The 16,158-nt window shown below is 29.9% G+C and overlaps 1 protein-coding gene and 1 long non-coding RNA gene across 6 annotated transcripts in view; one reads left to right on the forward strand and one right to left on the reverse strand.

Annotated features, from left to right (window-relative positions):
• The window catches only part of LOC130447799 (integrin beta-PS), a 43,308-nt gene that overhangs the window by 25,956 nt on the left and 1,194 nt on the right, over positions 1–16,158 (reverse strand). For 3 of the 5 annotated variants that reach the window (XM_056784833.1, XM_056784841.1, XM_056784850.1), the window contains exons 2-5: positions 8,972–9,149; positions 8,564–8,882; positions 7,083–7,311; positions 3,483–3,567 (exon numbers count right to left, since the gene is read on the reverse strand). In XM_056784833.1, coding sequence (XP_056640811.1) covers positions 3,483–3,567; positions 7,083–7,311; positions 8,564–8,882; positions 8,972–9,149 — 811 coding nt within the window. Of the gene's footprint in view, positions 1–3,482; positions 3,568–7,082; positions 7,312–8,563; positions 8,883–8,971; positions 9,150–11,048; positions 11,393–16,158 lie in introns of those variants that run through there. The other 2 variants (XM_056784857.1, XM_056784824.1) reach the window with 2 other exon arrangements.
• On the forward strand, positions 11,528–15,636 carry LOC130447840 (uncharacterized). The gene is made up of 2 exons (XR_008910281.1): positions 11,528–11,704; positions 13,924–15,636. It is a non-coding gene; the product is annotated as an uncharacterized LOC130447840 (long non-coding RNA).

Consider the following 16,158-nt stretch of genomic DNA (forward strand, 5'->3'; position numbering starts at 1 on the left):
TACAACTTTTACCAACTAGATAATACGAAATAAATTTTATTATTTGTAGTTAAAATATACAAATGGCAAATTTAAAACGTTTGTGAATATGTTTTAGTGAAAAAACTACAACTTTGATCAAAAAATTGACGAATAGACCTGTCAGGACAAACCTAACAATGTTTTAAAGCAATATATCAGACAAATATGTTTTCCCATAGAACAATGTACATATTACTAAATATGTTTTAATCAATTCATCGATTTCTACACCTACCTTCTATTATAAACTTAGTATTTTTTTGTATAATTTTAGACAAGACAAAAAAATATAGAAAACACTAATTTTATAATAGAAGAGACCTAAAATCAAGACGACGACTTAACTTAATCAATATATTGATATGTTCATTAAGTTAATATGTTTAAAACTCTCTCAAAAGATCAATATTCGACCAATGTACATAACAATATAAGAATATCAATTAATATTCATCTAAAAAATACACTTTTAATTATTGAATCTGTCTTTAACGATCAAAATTTGATAGATATGCATGTTAATCAATATATTGAATTATTTATTAACCAAACATTATTAAAACTTTCCCAAACGATCAATATACATATATTAATATATGTGTTGAAGAGTTCATGAAAAAAAGATCTATAAATAGTATAAATCGAATTTATATGTATATTAATCCATATATTGAGGTGTTTATCAGTTAAATATGTAGTTAATATGTTTTAAGCTCTCCCAAACAATCAATACATAAAAATTAATACATACATATTGGTTAATGTATAGAAGTATTCATAAAAAATACAATACAAATAGTTGAGGCTTCTCTTAATGATGAAAATGCACTATATATGTAAATTAATCAATATATTAAAGTGTTTATCAATAAAATATGCTGTTAAGATGTTTTAAGCTCTCCAAAACAATCAATACACAAAAATTAATACATACATATTGATTAATTTATTGAATTATTTGAAAAAATATTTACAATTGATGGTTGAGGCTTCTCTGAATGATAAAAATGCACTACATATGTATATTAATCAAAATATTGAAGTGTTTATCAATCAAATATGTAATTAATACGTTTTAAGCTCTCCTTTACTTCTGATATATCAATTAATACATTTCGTTCAATATATTTGTGTATATTAGAGTAACTATCAAACAACTAAATCAATAAATGAGCAAATCAATACATTACAGTATTTATTGATCAAATATGCTGTTAATATATTGAAACCTTCCTCAAATCTATGAATGGATCAATATAGAAGCAATGTATGCATTAATCAATACATATTGACATTGAAGTTTTGATTAAATCTCTTCTACACATGCAACTATTTTAAACATATTGATCTGGATTGATGGTCTAGATTTTTTTTTTTTTTTTACCTGACAGGACTTTACGTAGTTGTAGTTCTTTTTAATGCAATTACGATAACCAAATAAACTCCCTGTATTTGATATACTGGATATTCTTAAGCTTACAATGATCTAATAATGTCCAATATATGAATGTAAGCTTTTGAAAACTAAGCAAATATTTAAAAACCTTCAAAATTTTTTAAAACAAAAGTTTCTTCTAGAAGAAATCACATTAGGTAGTCTATAGGTTTTCTATAGCGTTATAGGTTTTATATTTCTCAAACATTCTTACATCCATAATTTGTCACCTTAAAAAATTATCGAAACAAACTTTAGATATGATAGATATTAAAATAAACTCCACTTATCATGTCAAGTATCACGTTAAACTTAACATGCCATGTGTCACATAAGACTTGGCATGTCAAATGTCACGTTAAACTGCAAATGTTATATGTCATATTAGACTTGACATGTCAAATGTCACGTTAAACTCCACATGTCATGTGTCAAGTCATATGTCACCAAGTAGTATTATAAATATTAATTGAATATTGATAATAAAAAAATATTGCTTGAATGTAAGCTTAAATAATACCAGTATTTCGAACGAGAAAATTATACACATACCAACAAATATGAGTATTGTACTTTAAATCGGAAAAAGCTGAGAAACGACAAGTGACATCTACAGTATATATTATACAACATACTATTTTACAAAATGCGTTTCTAAGCTTTTAAATGTGTCCTACGACATTAAGCAATCACAGTATCCCACAATATAACTAAATACCATACAAATAAATGAATCAGGCAAAAATTATGACTTAGCTGGAAGAGAACATAAAATGAAAGAATATATCGATTTCATAAGGACAAAAAAGGATCGGGAAAAGGATGTTTGTAACTCCAATTTGTAAATCACAGAAATTTGCTATCATTAAAATATAAATTTATAGTTAGAAGTTGGCAAACTTCCATGTTTAAAAAATAATAATTGAATATAAGCATTTCGAAATAAAATTTTCAACATCAGTGCATAATTTATAGTACAGAATAGTAATAATGAAGGTAAGCAATAATTTATTATTGGATTTTTACGAGTGAATTAAATTCATAATCAGCACAGACATAATGGATTAGTATACTGTCCGGGTATAATGGAACAGCGGCGAGTTGTTTAAGCTGTTTTTTTAAAACTAATATCTAGGAAGATCTCTTTATTTATGTGATTGTTTATTTTCTTGAATTTTTGAGAAACTCATTTTGGGTCCATAAAGCCTGATGAATCGATTCATAAAAAAATCGATTTCCAAAGAACCGATTTCTTCCCAAGTTTATATTTACAATGTAAATATGAATCCATTTTATAAAAAACAAGAAAGATACCAATAATCTCTGGGATCTCTTATCAGTGAAATCTGATCAGGAATTCAGGGAATTTGATAATATCAAGTCTACCGGGATCCAAATGGTTCCATTCATCATTTGCGATGTTGCCGCTAATTGGAAATACTTTTTTTGTTCTTGCGAGGAAAGTATAGGATCAAAATTTAGGTCCACAACTACCTGTGATAAATAATTGAATTCTTCGTTTCAGCCCTTCCCAGTGCAAGTGTATTACATGTAGAGAGTTTTTTACAAGCAACGGAAACTAAACACACAGCCATCTCGCGAGTTTTTGAATAATTAAACTTTCAGTTAATTGTAAATAATTTTATGGTTTTTACCAAAAGAAGAAAAATCTAATATCGTGGGTGAAATATCGATCTACTAAATCGATTTAGTCCAATATATCCATTTTAAAAATAGACTTATTTGGTCCGAGGAATCGATTCCTCGATTAATCGATTTCACATTGTCATGTCTAGAAACATAGACAGCGTAGCAAAAGGTTGAGACCTAATTTAGTTAATTTTTTTCATTTTAAAAGACAAAATTCGAAATTCAATAACAACTTAATATATTTTTTGTTATTAAATATCATTTGTCTATTATTTATTCAACTATGTTCAATTAAATCAGATTCAGAGTATTTTATTTGACAGATCTACAAATCGAAGTTACATTTTACTAAGAAACGATTGTTCAGGAAACTTACTGAAAAAAATTGCGTATTTTTGTCAAGAGTCATATGGTGTCGAAATCCATAAGGAGCTACACAATTATCACAGGGGCGCCGCAACCTGGAGTAGCCAATAGAACAGTTTTTATAATAAAATTTACATCCTCCCTAAACACACACACGCATACAAAAAACAAGAAAATAGTTCAAAAAAAAACAAAATACTTTATATCCAATACAGATAAAGTAAAACTTTTTTTCAATTTTCTTATTTAAGTTTACATTTTCAAGTTGGGTATCGAAATACCACATTTTTTGGATGCAATTCGACTGCATTTTTGTTTATCGGGTATAAAAGTATATTAAAATTTTTCTATGAACATTTATTATGACATATCGATGTAAAAAAAACATTTTTTCACGTTTAAAAATATTCAAACATTCTTTTGAATTTTCAATATCAACGAACTTTTGATCAGCATTACCCATTTTGATATGGCCACTTTAAAAACTAGAGAGCTTACTACAAATCATTTTACGGGATTTTTCTTTATTTGAACATAAATCAGCAATCAGAATCATAAAGTATTCTACGAAAACGGTGCAATTATAATCCGAAACAAACGTTGTAGCCAGTATTGTTTTAAGGTCGCGGCTTGATCATGTCCCTTACTTAAGCCGATACCACACGATGAGTCGAAAGCTTCCAACGTTGGAAGCTGGTATGATTGGACGCAACGTGTGGTCGTAGTCGCATGTCATTCGACGAAATTTTGATTCCCAGCATTGGAACGGATTTGGAACACTTGTACAACTACACACAATTCTTGTCCTCTCGCGTATGAATGCCACGTGTTTTGTACGAAAAACCAAGGTTCTAGCCTTCCTCCAATATGCAGCCATACATTGAAACGCGAATGTTGACGCAAACGTTGGTCGCATCGTGTAGTACCGGCTTAACAATATGACATAGTTTTCGTCACGAACGCACGTTTAACTCGCGTGCTACGACCATGAGTGAACATCAAGTGCCGACTCCAATTAAACGCGCAAAGTATTGTCATTCGTAGGAAAGGATTGAAAATACGTAAATTCTACGGCGTTTACGAAATCAATTCGGTGGTGAAGAGTGTATGAGTTTTCTGTATTCAAATGGGCCAAAGATGGTCATGAAATCATCGAGTATGAGCTACGTGATCGTCGGCTGCGAGTATTGGTAGTATAGAGTTTTTGACTATGTATTGGATGAAGCACTTTCCGGATAATATTTGCAGAACTTTTCCTCTTTTTCTTTAATTGTTAATTTATCTAACAGTATGAGTATTAAGACTAATCTATATGTAAAATTTCAACAGAATACATTAAAAAGATGAAGGAAACTAACTGTATAATCACGATAGAAAAAGAGTTAGCTTAGTTAGTTCTCTAAATGACTCCTCTTTCAATTTAAAAATACCCAATATTGAAAAAACTTCATTAATAATTAGTCAAGGTCACTAAAAATCATGATAAACAAAAAAATCAGAGTATATTTGAACAAAAAAAATAATAGAAAAGTTGTACTTTCGTCTGTATACTTTTAAAGTAAATAAAATACATTATAGTAAAAAAAAATTGTAACATTCGATACCATTAATATTTTTCCACAAACATCAATACAAGAAAAATCAATACTAATTTTTGGCACAAAAGAACTAAAATAATTTGTTTATGTTCATAATACCTCATCTGCAACAAACGGGATGTTTCTCCTATATCTTACCCCGTGTAAAATAAATTTAAATGTTGTTTATGTTTATATTTTTTATGTATGTGAATTTTTTTTGTTTTGTTCTTTATTTTGAAAAATTTACTCTAATTCCTGATCTAGTTTCTTTTTAAATTGGGAAGTATAAGCCGTTGATTAAACGGTTTAAAGGTCTCTTCATTTTTTATTTAAAAATGGGCATTAGTCTATATTTTTATAAAAATGCACGCGAAGATTCAGTAGTTGTTAATTCTGCAGAATATATGAAAATGGTACGAGATTTTTTCGTTCGCAGTTACATCATTTTGAGGGTTACAATAATAGATTTTTCTATTCAGTAGCAGGATGTCGCAACCTGACATACATCCAACTAGAGTTTACCCTTGGTTAGAGAATTGTTCCCAAACAAATTTATTTCGCGCAGAAGAGATATTCCATGAACTTCCAGTAGCCCAGACTTAACAAATCATTCAAAAAGTCGTGTGACTAACCAAGAAAAACACATTTTTTGCAAAAATCGACTTTATTTCATTATCATTCCAATGCTTCTCCAACTTTTCGATGGCGTGCTTGTCTTTTGCCTCAAAATAGGCTTCAGTTTCACCAATTGCTTCTTTATTTGAGCTGAATTCCTTACCGGTGAGCACTTTTTTAGATTCACGAAAGGCATATAGTCATTGGGGGGCCAGATCTGGACTATACGTTGAATGAGGAAGAAACTCGATGAGTAATTAGTTCAATTTAACCATCATCGCCATCGACTTGTAAATCGGTGCATTGTTTTGGTGAAACAGTGGTTTTTTCTTCGACATTGATTCGCTATTGATTGTGTCTCCCTTTTTGATATAGTCGATGAACGATATTCCAAGCGCAATTCAAAATACTTTTGGACGTGGTTTACCGGCTGTAATTCACTCAGACGATTATTGTTTTGATTCAGGAGTGAAGTGACGGATACACCTTTTATCTATTGTCACATATCGACGCAAAAAATTTGATTCATTACGTGTAAACATGACCAAAGACTGATCTAAATCATCAAGACGTTGTTGTTTTTGATCGACTGCGAGTAAATGCGACACCCACTTTAAAAAAAACTTTCTCATGGTTAAATGTTCATGCAGCGCCATCTGTGTGTCAGTCGCACGACGATTTAATATCTCCAGCTGATTAAGTTTTATGGGATTTGTTTAAAAGTCGAGTCTAAGCGAATAAAACGATGCTCCAATCAGCAGAGAACATTCGTCAAGAAATCATTTAAAATCAACAATAGGTTGAATGTGTTTTCCTCTTTTAAAACGTTTGGCACCTCTGTAAATACATGCTGGGAATAGAAAATTAACTTATCTGGGGTTATATTCTTTCATAATTTTGTTCTTTTGTGAACTGTCGTCTTTCCCGAATGTCACGTTGGACTTTTTACTTTTAGATTGTAAATTGACTCAAATTTTGTATATTGTAACGAGGCTAGATTCGTTAATCTTCTTTCCCTCTATAACATGGCCTTTTCCTTATTTGATTAGAATATTCTAGAGTATTTAATGCATCCACAAGAATATTCATATTGACTTTAAAAGCAGTGAACAATGGGAGCTAAAGGAAGTTGAGATAAGTAGTCAATAAATGAATAAAATGTTAAATTTGAATAGTGAAAATTTTAAATTTCTGTAAAATCTTTAACGTTTGAAATAGTACATTAATAAAATATTGACATTGTAAAAAAAATCTAAACTGAAGTGAAACAAAAACAAATTATTTCTAGAAGCTGAAAGACACAAATACTGACAAAATTTTTTGACGCAATCAAATGATTTTAAATCTTTTGCACCAAAAATAACGTGTTAACCTAATACCCCATCAATTAAGTAATAAATGAAAAATGTACTTACTTTTCAGGCAATGTACTAACATAAGGCATGACAACTTTGTCAACGAAGCTACCGAAACCCAGCCTGAAATTCGAAGTGAGTTTCTTCATTGTATTAGCCAAACTATCACCTAAATAAGACAGTTTTTCTTTATCGTCGTACATAGATTTACTGAGATCCATGAGGTAATAAAGATCCACGGGGTAATCTTCTGCTTGAGTATATTGCATCGAAATGCTGTAGGATTGTCCTTAAAATAGAATAAAACCATCGAATTATAGTTTGATCAAATCAATCGAGGCATAATAAGAGACTAAATCATCAATTTGTGGTTTGTTTGTGTAAAATACGTTTGACTTTGCCCTATCCTATGACGTGCCCATAATATGAGACTAAATCAAAATAAAAATATACTTTTTTTCAGTTTATTTTTGTTGAAGATAGTTCGTAAAGAAATAAAATACTTTGTAGTGGCCTCCCCCTATCACTCATTATCTTCTCTAGAGCTCTTTACGTCCTTTGCTACTTCAGTCATCTGCTTTCCCTTGTCTTTCCCCTTCCTTTGCTACTTGTAGCCATATTTTTCTTATTGGGCTTTTCGATGTTCTTCTCTTTATGTGTTAGTACCAGTTTAAACATATTTCAACTATTCTTTTTTCTATTGGTTTCTGTTTGAGCTTTTCTATAATTACTTCATTTCTTATTATATTTATCCTTACTTTCTCTGCTATTTCCCTTACTTACTTCATCTCTTCTGTTTCTAATTTAATCTGTATCTTTTTATTCTTTACCAAAGTTTCACTTCCATATAACAACGCGGGTACTGCGGTATCATCCCCATGTTCTCTTTTTTCTTATTTACAACCATCCTTTTGCATTTCTTGATATTTATTTCCATTCTCAGGTCTTCTATTGCCTTTATCCTTATTTTCCCATTTTCTTAAATATATCTTCTATGATTACTAGATCTTCTTTGTCCCATCCTATCACTAACCCATAAAAAAAGAGATTCTTGTGTATATTTTGGGAGAGATGAGGAGATTTTCAGGGAAGGATTCATTGAAGTTCGCCCTGATATAGGAGTAGTTCCTCTGCAAGGCTAGGTTTGTGATTGCGCAACGTCAGGCTGATAAAAGAAAAAAAACCGTGATTTGAAGAAAAGACAGCTCCAGCCTAAAAAACAAACGGTTCTTTCGAGGTTTCATTATTTCCTATCGTCGGCCATTTGGTTGGTGAACCGGTTCACCAGGTTACTGGATTCACTTATCCATAATAAGATACGTTCTAAAGTATTATAGACTCAAATATTAACGCAAAAGGGAAAGCTAGCAGCATCTATCGGAATTTTTTTGAACATTTGTAAACATAAGAAAATGATGACTTTCGCTTTTTCAAAAGACAGGTTATATATATATATATATATATATATATATATATATATATATATATATATATATATATATATATATATGTACATAATAGTTTACTATTACAATGCTTACTTGCTCTTAATTTCAAATTCAGTCTTTGAGGTGCGACTTGTACTATATTTCCACCAGCACTACCGGCAGCTCCACCACCTCCGGCGCTTCCAGTTTCTGAACCGTGTACTGACCAGTGTTCAGATGCGTTGTAACTACCTTCGACTCCCGTTACCAACGTACCACCGACTGCGGCGTTTCCTTTACGAGCTTTTGTCAGCTCTAAATTACTTAAAACGCTGAGGATATTATCGGGATTAAGAACAAACTCTTCAAGACATTTCTTTTGTTGTTGATATTCCAGCGACGGTTGGAAACAACGCGGCCCGTCACCGAAATTCTGCAATAAAATGTATCTTACCGTCTTTTGCGTGGAAACCTCTTCATTGTTAATTTGTTTTTCTATAATTTATGTATAACTAAACTTACTGGGTCGTAACACCACGCACAGCCCGGCGTTTGTATGCACTCGTGACATTTTCCTTTCGATGTGCAGGGATTTGGAGAGCTGAATCTTTGAGTTAACTGGGCTATCACAACTGTACTTATTATGCTTAAAATTAGGCAGTTTCTTAAAAAGCTTTTCGACCACGGCGCCTCCATTATACTACAACAACAATGGAAACAATAGTATATATCTAACAGTAAACTAAAGTGAGTTGTGGCCATTACCACAAGTTGAATACTATATTTTATCTACGACTAAAACAAATACTAAGATATAAGAAAAGAGAAAACAAATTTCAATAGATAGATTTCTTTAATTCAAAACTCGATGGACTCAAAAATCTTACTAATACATCGAGAGAAAAAATGTTATTGTTATTACAAAATCAAAAGATTTGAGGGTTATTTGTAAAGGTTTCAGAGACATCCTGTAATATTAGTTTTCTTCAAAGCACATTGTTGAGACTGATAAATAACATCATAAAGAATGTTTGAAATACTATTTCATCAGTTTTGCAGTACAGTTGAATGTGACTCCATCTAACATTATCAACAAAATCCTTGTGGAACGTTCAAAACAACAATAGATTTTGTTTCTTGGTAAAATACGATTCAAAAATTTGTAAAAATAATAACGTTCCAGTGGCCTAACTACAACCCTGTTTTCAGTTACATCCGGTTTCTCCGTCAATTTGGTGATGGTTTTGTAAAATTGACTCATACCAGTTTTTGGTGATCTAAACCACTTGGACTTGTTAATGACGTAATTTATTCATTTGTTGTTTATATTATACGTTTCAAATTATTAAAGTTTAATATGCAACTTAAAAATAGATATAAAAATTAAATAAACACAGTAAAATACATTAAAGATTGTTATAATTACTTTAAGGTTATGTATAAATAACTATTCTTTAAATTTTAGTTGGCCAGTCAGTAAATTCCCGATTGGCAGATTACAACTCTATACTTTTTGACATGACCATAGACATAGATTGCGCGTCCGATGAGAGTCATGTCCAAATATTATAACGAGATACAAAGAAAATTAAGATATAGTTATCTCTATCAAATCTTGTACGTATTTCTTCTATTTTCTTATATCGTATTTTTTCCTCCGTTCTATTTCTCTACTCTGTTATCTCATTTCACCGAGCACCGGACAGTGTTACAAATATCGCTCTACCTTAGAACAGAAACTTTCTTTGTAAAGTTGGCACTACTTTTCAATATATAAAGTACACAAATCTCTTATTATTATGTCTATGTCTAAACTAGATTACTTAAATTCAAGTTGTAGACTGCTGATTGGTCAATTCACAACCCGATTTTATTAAATACGTTTTAACATATTACAGAACAATTACGAATTTAAAATTGGCAGCACCAGAATGACCAATATTTAAACTTGACATGTACACACTTATAATTATGGGTATTTGAATGAGAATCAACTAAAAAGTGTAAAAATCATTCGCATTTATAGGTTATGTTCGTCACGTTATGACATGAAGATTAAATTTATTGGTTTTGTATACCATTTAGTTGTATGACAACAAGAAAATTCATTATTTTGTTTAATCTAGATTTTGAAAGTTTTTTTATAAGAATTTTATGTTTGGTTTTTTTTATACAAAAATCATCTACATAACAAAAAAAGAATAGAATAAACATGTTAAGTTTGCTTAAAACAGTTTCCTCGAGATTTTTCGATACTTATTGAGCTATAGCATTTCCTATAGGTGCCCCATAGCATTAACACCCTTTTTTTAAATATTTCATTCTCAAATTTCAAGTATGTATGGGTTTTCATAATTGTGATAATGTTTAGCTTTGTTAAGATCTTAGCAATGATTCGAACATATTGGATACGCAACCATTCTGGCGTCTTGAAATGTGCATTATCGATCCCCTCCATTTATTTACAATGCTCAAACCCCAAAAACTCCCAACAGTAGCCAGACTCTCTCAATAAAATCATCAATTACTCTCAGTGCTTTTAATCCCATATTTAATTCCTTCATTATAAAATAAAAGTAATGATTAACCTCACATTTACCTGAGAATCCCATTATCAAAGTTGGGGTGTAATGCTAAGAACCAGCCCAACTCTAATACTCGCTAATCTTTCAAGAGTTGTGAATCAGAATTTTGAAAATTCTCTCAGTGATATCCGAATATACAGGGTGTTCTGGGACTTCTCACATGAACCCTCTCACTGCCGAATTTTTTACATCAAGTCCCGGAACACACTGTATAAAATTCTTATAATATTTATGTCTCATTCACATTAATTTATTATTGAAATTAGTCATCGTGACTATTCACAAGTAGTCCTTTTATCACTTCAACATTGTGTAAATGCTTTTATTAAATTCGGCGAACTAATTAAATCATAAAACTCTATTTACGTTTTAATAAAAACATGTTGCATACAACAAATATTTTGCTTGTATGAATATATAAATATCACGTAATTTTCATCTGAAACGTGTTAAAGATTAAGAAATTAGTTGCTGTTGTATTTGAAATGAAATTAGTCAACAAAATCTAACTTTGGATATTAAAGACCACATGAGTCACATAAATATCCTTTATATTATTTTGTCATTACTAAATAAACATCGAACAAGTTTAAAGATTATGATATTGAAAAGAAAAATATTTTATACCAACAATAGGATGAATTTAACAATACTACATCATTTTATCCAGGTAAAAGAAATTAATTATATCTCAGTTTTCCATTTTTTCCGTTTTATTTTCGTGAAAAACGTTATTTTTAGAATGTAATCCTTCCCTGTAGAATTTATCTTTAAAACACGTTCCCTTCTCCTTATTATCCCTATCTACTTGTTATATCTTATTTATTAAGGGTCTTAAGTGCAACAACACACAATTAATTACAGTAACTCTAGCAACATCTGTAAATTATTAGTATTAAAATAGACAAGCTTCCGCCTAACATTATTTTCTACCAGGATACTTAGAAAGTACTAATTCTGAAAAATACAGTCACAAGTTTTTCAAGAAATAAATTACACACACACAATTAAGAAAATACTAGCTAAAAATATCTCAAGTGCCTTCTAAGATAAATTCCTCTCAGTATAACTATTTTCCCCCTTGGGATAATAGCTACAAACTTGGTGATCTTCACTTAATCGGTCATATAAAAATCAGATATGTGACCGAGCAATTCCCTTTTTAAATCAAAATCTCTGTACGTAAATACAACTTTTTTTATCTCAATAATCTTCAATATCCCGTGCCGTTATAGTCATATAATCGAACCAGACGGAAAGAGCTCGTCGTCGTTTCAAACTATATTTACTTTTTACAGATAAAAATGTAAACAACTATCTTATCTGTTTGTGTTCGATAGATAAAATTAACAGTACTTCTTTTTTACCTTTTCATTCGGAATTCTTCTCTGAAGCCAGTGATGGTACATGAGCAATTCTAAAAGAAAACTACAAGGGTAGTGCGCGATATTCTTTTACATGAAATATTACATTATCGAAATCCATAATCTGTTTTTTTATATAAAACGCTGTTTTAAATTACCTACCATATGAAGTATATTTTATAAAAGAGAAGAAGAACTAACCAATAAAGCAATCTCATAAAACAGCTGATTTACATCAGAATAGCGTCCGCGGGGTTAACAATTGATTTTCTCATATGTACCCGTCTTAGCTTAATTTTTTTCCGCGGTGAGAGTTGTTTTGTATTGTTTTTTCATTTTATTGTGTTACGAGGACACCATAGATAGTTTTTAGATCTATTTCACTGGAGACAGTGCAGATAAAAGTGAATATTTTTCAATGAATCTGCAAGTAGGATTTTAATCAATATACAAAATTTAGAACATCTGTGTCTGTTGTGCTCAAATTAAGATAGTTTTTTTGACATTAAGGTCTATTCATTCCACGAAAAAACTACGGATCTTAATTTGCTAAAAAGTCAATAAATCTGCAGAAAGAAGATGGCAAGATCATTCGCTTACTCCACGGCGGCTATTTTTAAATAAGCATCAGCTCGTTTTGACAGTTCGTTAGAGTGCTCAATATATATGTTGTTGCTCTTTCCTACGATTATCAACCTGTATAGGATCGTTGACACTTCCCTACGTTGAGTAAAACAGAGAAAGCTACTGTCTTAAACACAAATAAAGATCGACAATCTCTACGTGCATTAGAATCTGTTAACTATATATACAATTAAGTTATACAATGTGTCTCTTTTTTTATGTTCATCTAACGTATCGTCTCTGATTACCTAATTTTTGTCTTATATCAATGTGGCTATAAAAATCATAAATCTACCTATTTATATTATTATTTGTATTGTATTCGTTAAGATTTATTGTAAACTAACCGTCCCCTGACAGGAACCAATGTCTTACTTAATCGATTCCATATGTACCTTGAACACTTGAAGTTCCATCGATCAGAAATATAATAATTATAGCTTTTGTATATAATGGGATTAGTATTTTAGAGAATATATAAACGCATAGTGTGTTCTTAATTGTCTTGACATTCAACAAAAACAGTAATCAGATTAATATATAATATGCTCATTTATTTATATTTTACGTTAATAAATAGTTTTTACAAAGTAGTGAATTAACTTATTTAATTCGTGAAACAAAGTCATCGCTAGTGTCTTTTATATGATGGAATTTAACAGCACTTTCATTATTTTTGTATCCTATTATAATTTCATTAAGTAGCACATTTTTCGCCTTTTTTAACGCACTAGCAGTGAAAAGTTGAGTATATACAAGTGAATTGTTTTTAATCCTCTTCTTCCCATCTAAATATTTGTTCTTTTTTTTACGAGGTAATATTTACTATTCATATAATTTTTTTAAGTTATTTATAATAAAGTATACATATAATTTCATTACAAAATGTTAACGATTCCAGGTAAAAAAAGATCAATTCGATCGCCCTCAACCTTCTTTACTACTATTATTACGGTTTAGAGTCACTAAGAATGAAAACCAGCTCGCCATATATGGTTAGAATAATGCACCGTATTCATTTAGATGAAATTAAAAAAGGACTGGTAACTAGTAAGTTGATGGGACAAGTTTATCTTTCATTACTACGTTCTTGCGAGGTTACATAAGGTTAATCATCACCTTGTCAATGACATCTTGTATTAACACGTCGTTTTAATTATTTTGCCGACATAGACGAATTTTTTTACGAGTACTTTTATATATCATAATTCAATGGATTGGTGAAATCACAACCTCGACAATTTAGAAAATTATAGTTACTTCTTCTGCTCTTCGTTGTTGACAAACATATAGTGTGAATCAAAATTGATGTCAATATCTGTGGGCAGTGCTATTAAGTTTTCGTTTAATTTTTTCAAATTTATGTCATATTTAATTGGTATCTAGGAATATCTGAATAATCTCATCACATAGAATCTGTATGTCTCTGAATGTTTCATCATATTTTAGACATAGCATTCTAAGAGAATGAGAATGCTCCTTCTTTATCAACAGTAGAATATTGGGTAGCAGAATTTAAACGATGCCGTACGACCTGCGAAGACCAGCATCGCAGAAAAAGATTTTAATTAAGTATACCTAAATTAGAAATTTAATAAACAAAGATAAGAATAAATGGAGAAAGGAAAAAAATTAAGCCATGCCTTCAATGCTAATTATACATACATGCACGTTCCTCAAGCACATGAAAGAATTCATATTTGATACATCAAGAGTTGATGTAGGACAGACCAAACATAGAGGCATAATGTGTTCAAATACCCACAGGAATTTAATAAATCATAATTTGAACTATTTGCACGTAATTTCCAGGATGTTATTTCATAAACATATAGAAAAATATAAACTGAATACAGGAATAAATTGAAACCCATTTTTTTAAAGGATAATTATGGAAATGAAAGTTGTTATGCTACAAAATAAAGTTGGTAATTTGAAAACATAAATTGTATAAAATTTTAAATGTAATATCTATTTCAGGAGAAAAAAACATCAGAATAAATTTAGATAATAGTTTTTTCATTAAGACTGCAAACAGAAAAGTTGTATAAACATTAAAAATAAATTGACCCTGAACCATCATCAAAGATTATTTATGAACTTTTCATTTAGGTTTATCACAGTAATTGAATCGATTCCCTAGTCAATATTCAGTCATCAAACAATTCTAATAAATACGAATTATTCTGTAAAATATAGATCTTCACCTACTTGGGATGATTGTGGTCAAGTTATAAAACATTTTCATCAATTTGAGTTAGTTATATTTTCAGATTAAGGAAATAATTAAAATTATTGTTCAAACTTAACTATAAATCGAGATCTAAATGAATAGACACATTGAGAGCACCATCATTATAAATTCAATTCACTGTAAGTGGATAACCACTACAAGTTGATTCAGCTTAATAGATGAATATGATTGCAATTCACAATAAGCATTTAACTAGATAACAGATATATTATCATTTGAAATAGAAACTTCCTAATTAATACTTATTTTTAGAAAACCTTAAAGGGCAACTTTAGTATGTTTACAAAACAAATTATTTATAATTTGTTGAGATTAGTTCATTGATCCCATGGAGCAATGAATAAACAATCTATTTTTTCATTTTTATGTCTTTTTTTTCATTCATACTTGTAGCAGCATGTGACAACATAAAAACAAACATTGGTATTACTTGTTTAAATATTGTTTTTTTCGTATATTTATGGTATATCTTATCAAGGTCTTTTCATGTTTATCTTGTGGTCATAAATTATTATATTTGGTAATAATTGTTGTGGGTAACCAAAAATTTCAAACCATAGAAATTAATTAACTTAAAAATATCTAGATACATTCGTAGGAGATTTAAACACTATCACAATTGCATACAAGATTTATATGATGATGTTAAACTTCATTTTATAGATTGAGAGATTTTAAAAATAATATTTATCAATATACCTCCCATATTCTTAAGTTTTCTGTATATCCACAATATCATAAGAATTCAATCCATACTGCCACTTTATCTGGTATAGAATCATGTTAAAATTTAGTAAGAATTATAAAATGGTTTTACTGCTTTCCAAATATTGTCCAAGAAAAATGAATGTTAAACTAAAGTAAGTTTAGATTTTAACAATT

This window comes from Diorhabda sublineata, chromosome 1, assembly GCF_026230105.1.
Source record: "Diorhabda sublineata isolate icDioSubl1.1 chromosome 1, icDioSubl1.1, whole genome shotgun sequence".
NCBI lineage: Eukaryota > Metazoa > Arthropoda > Insecta > Coleoptera > Chrysomelidae > Diorhabda > Diorhabda sublineata.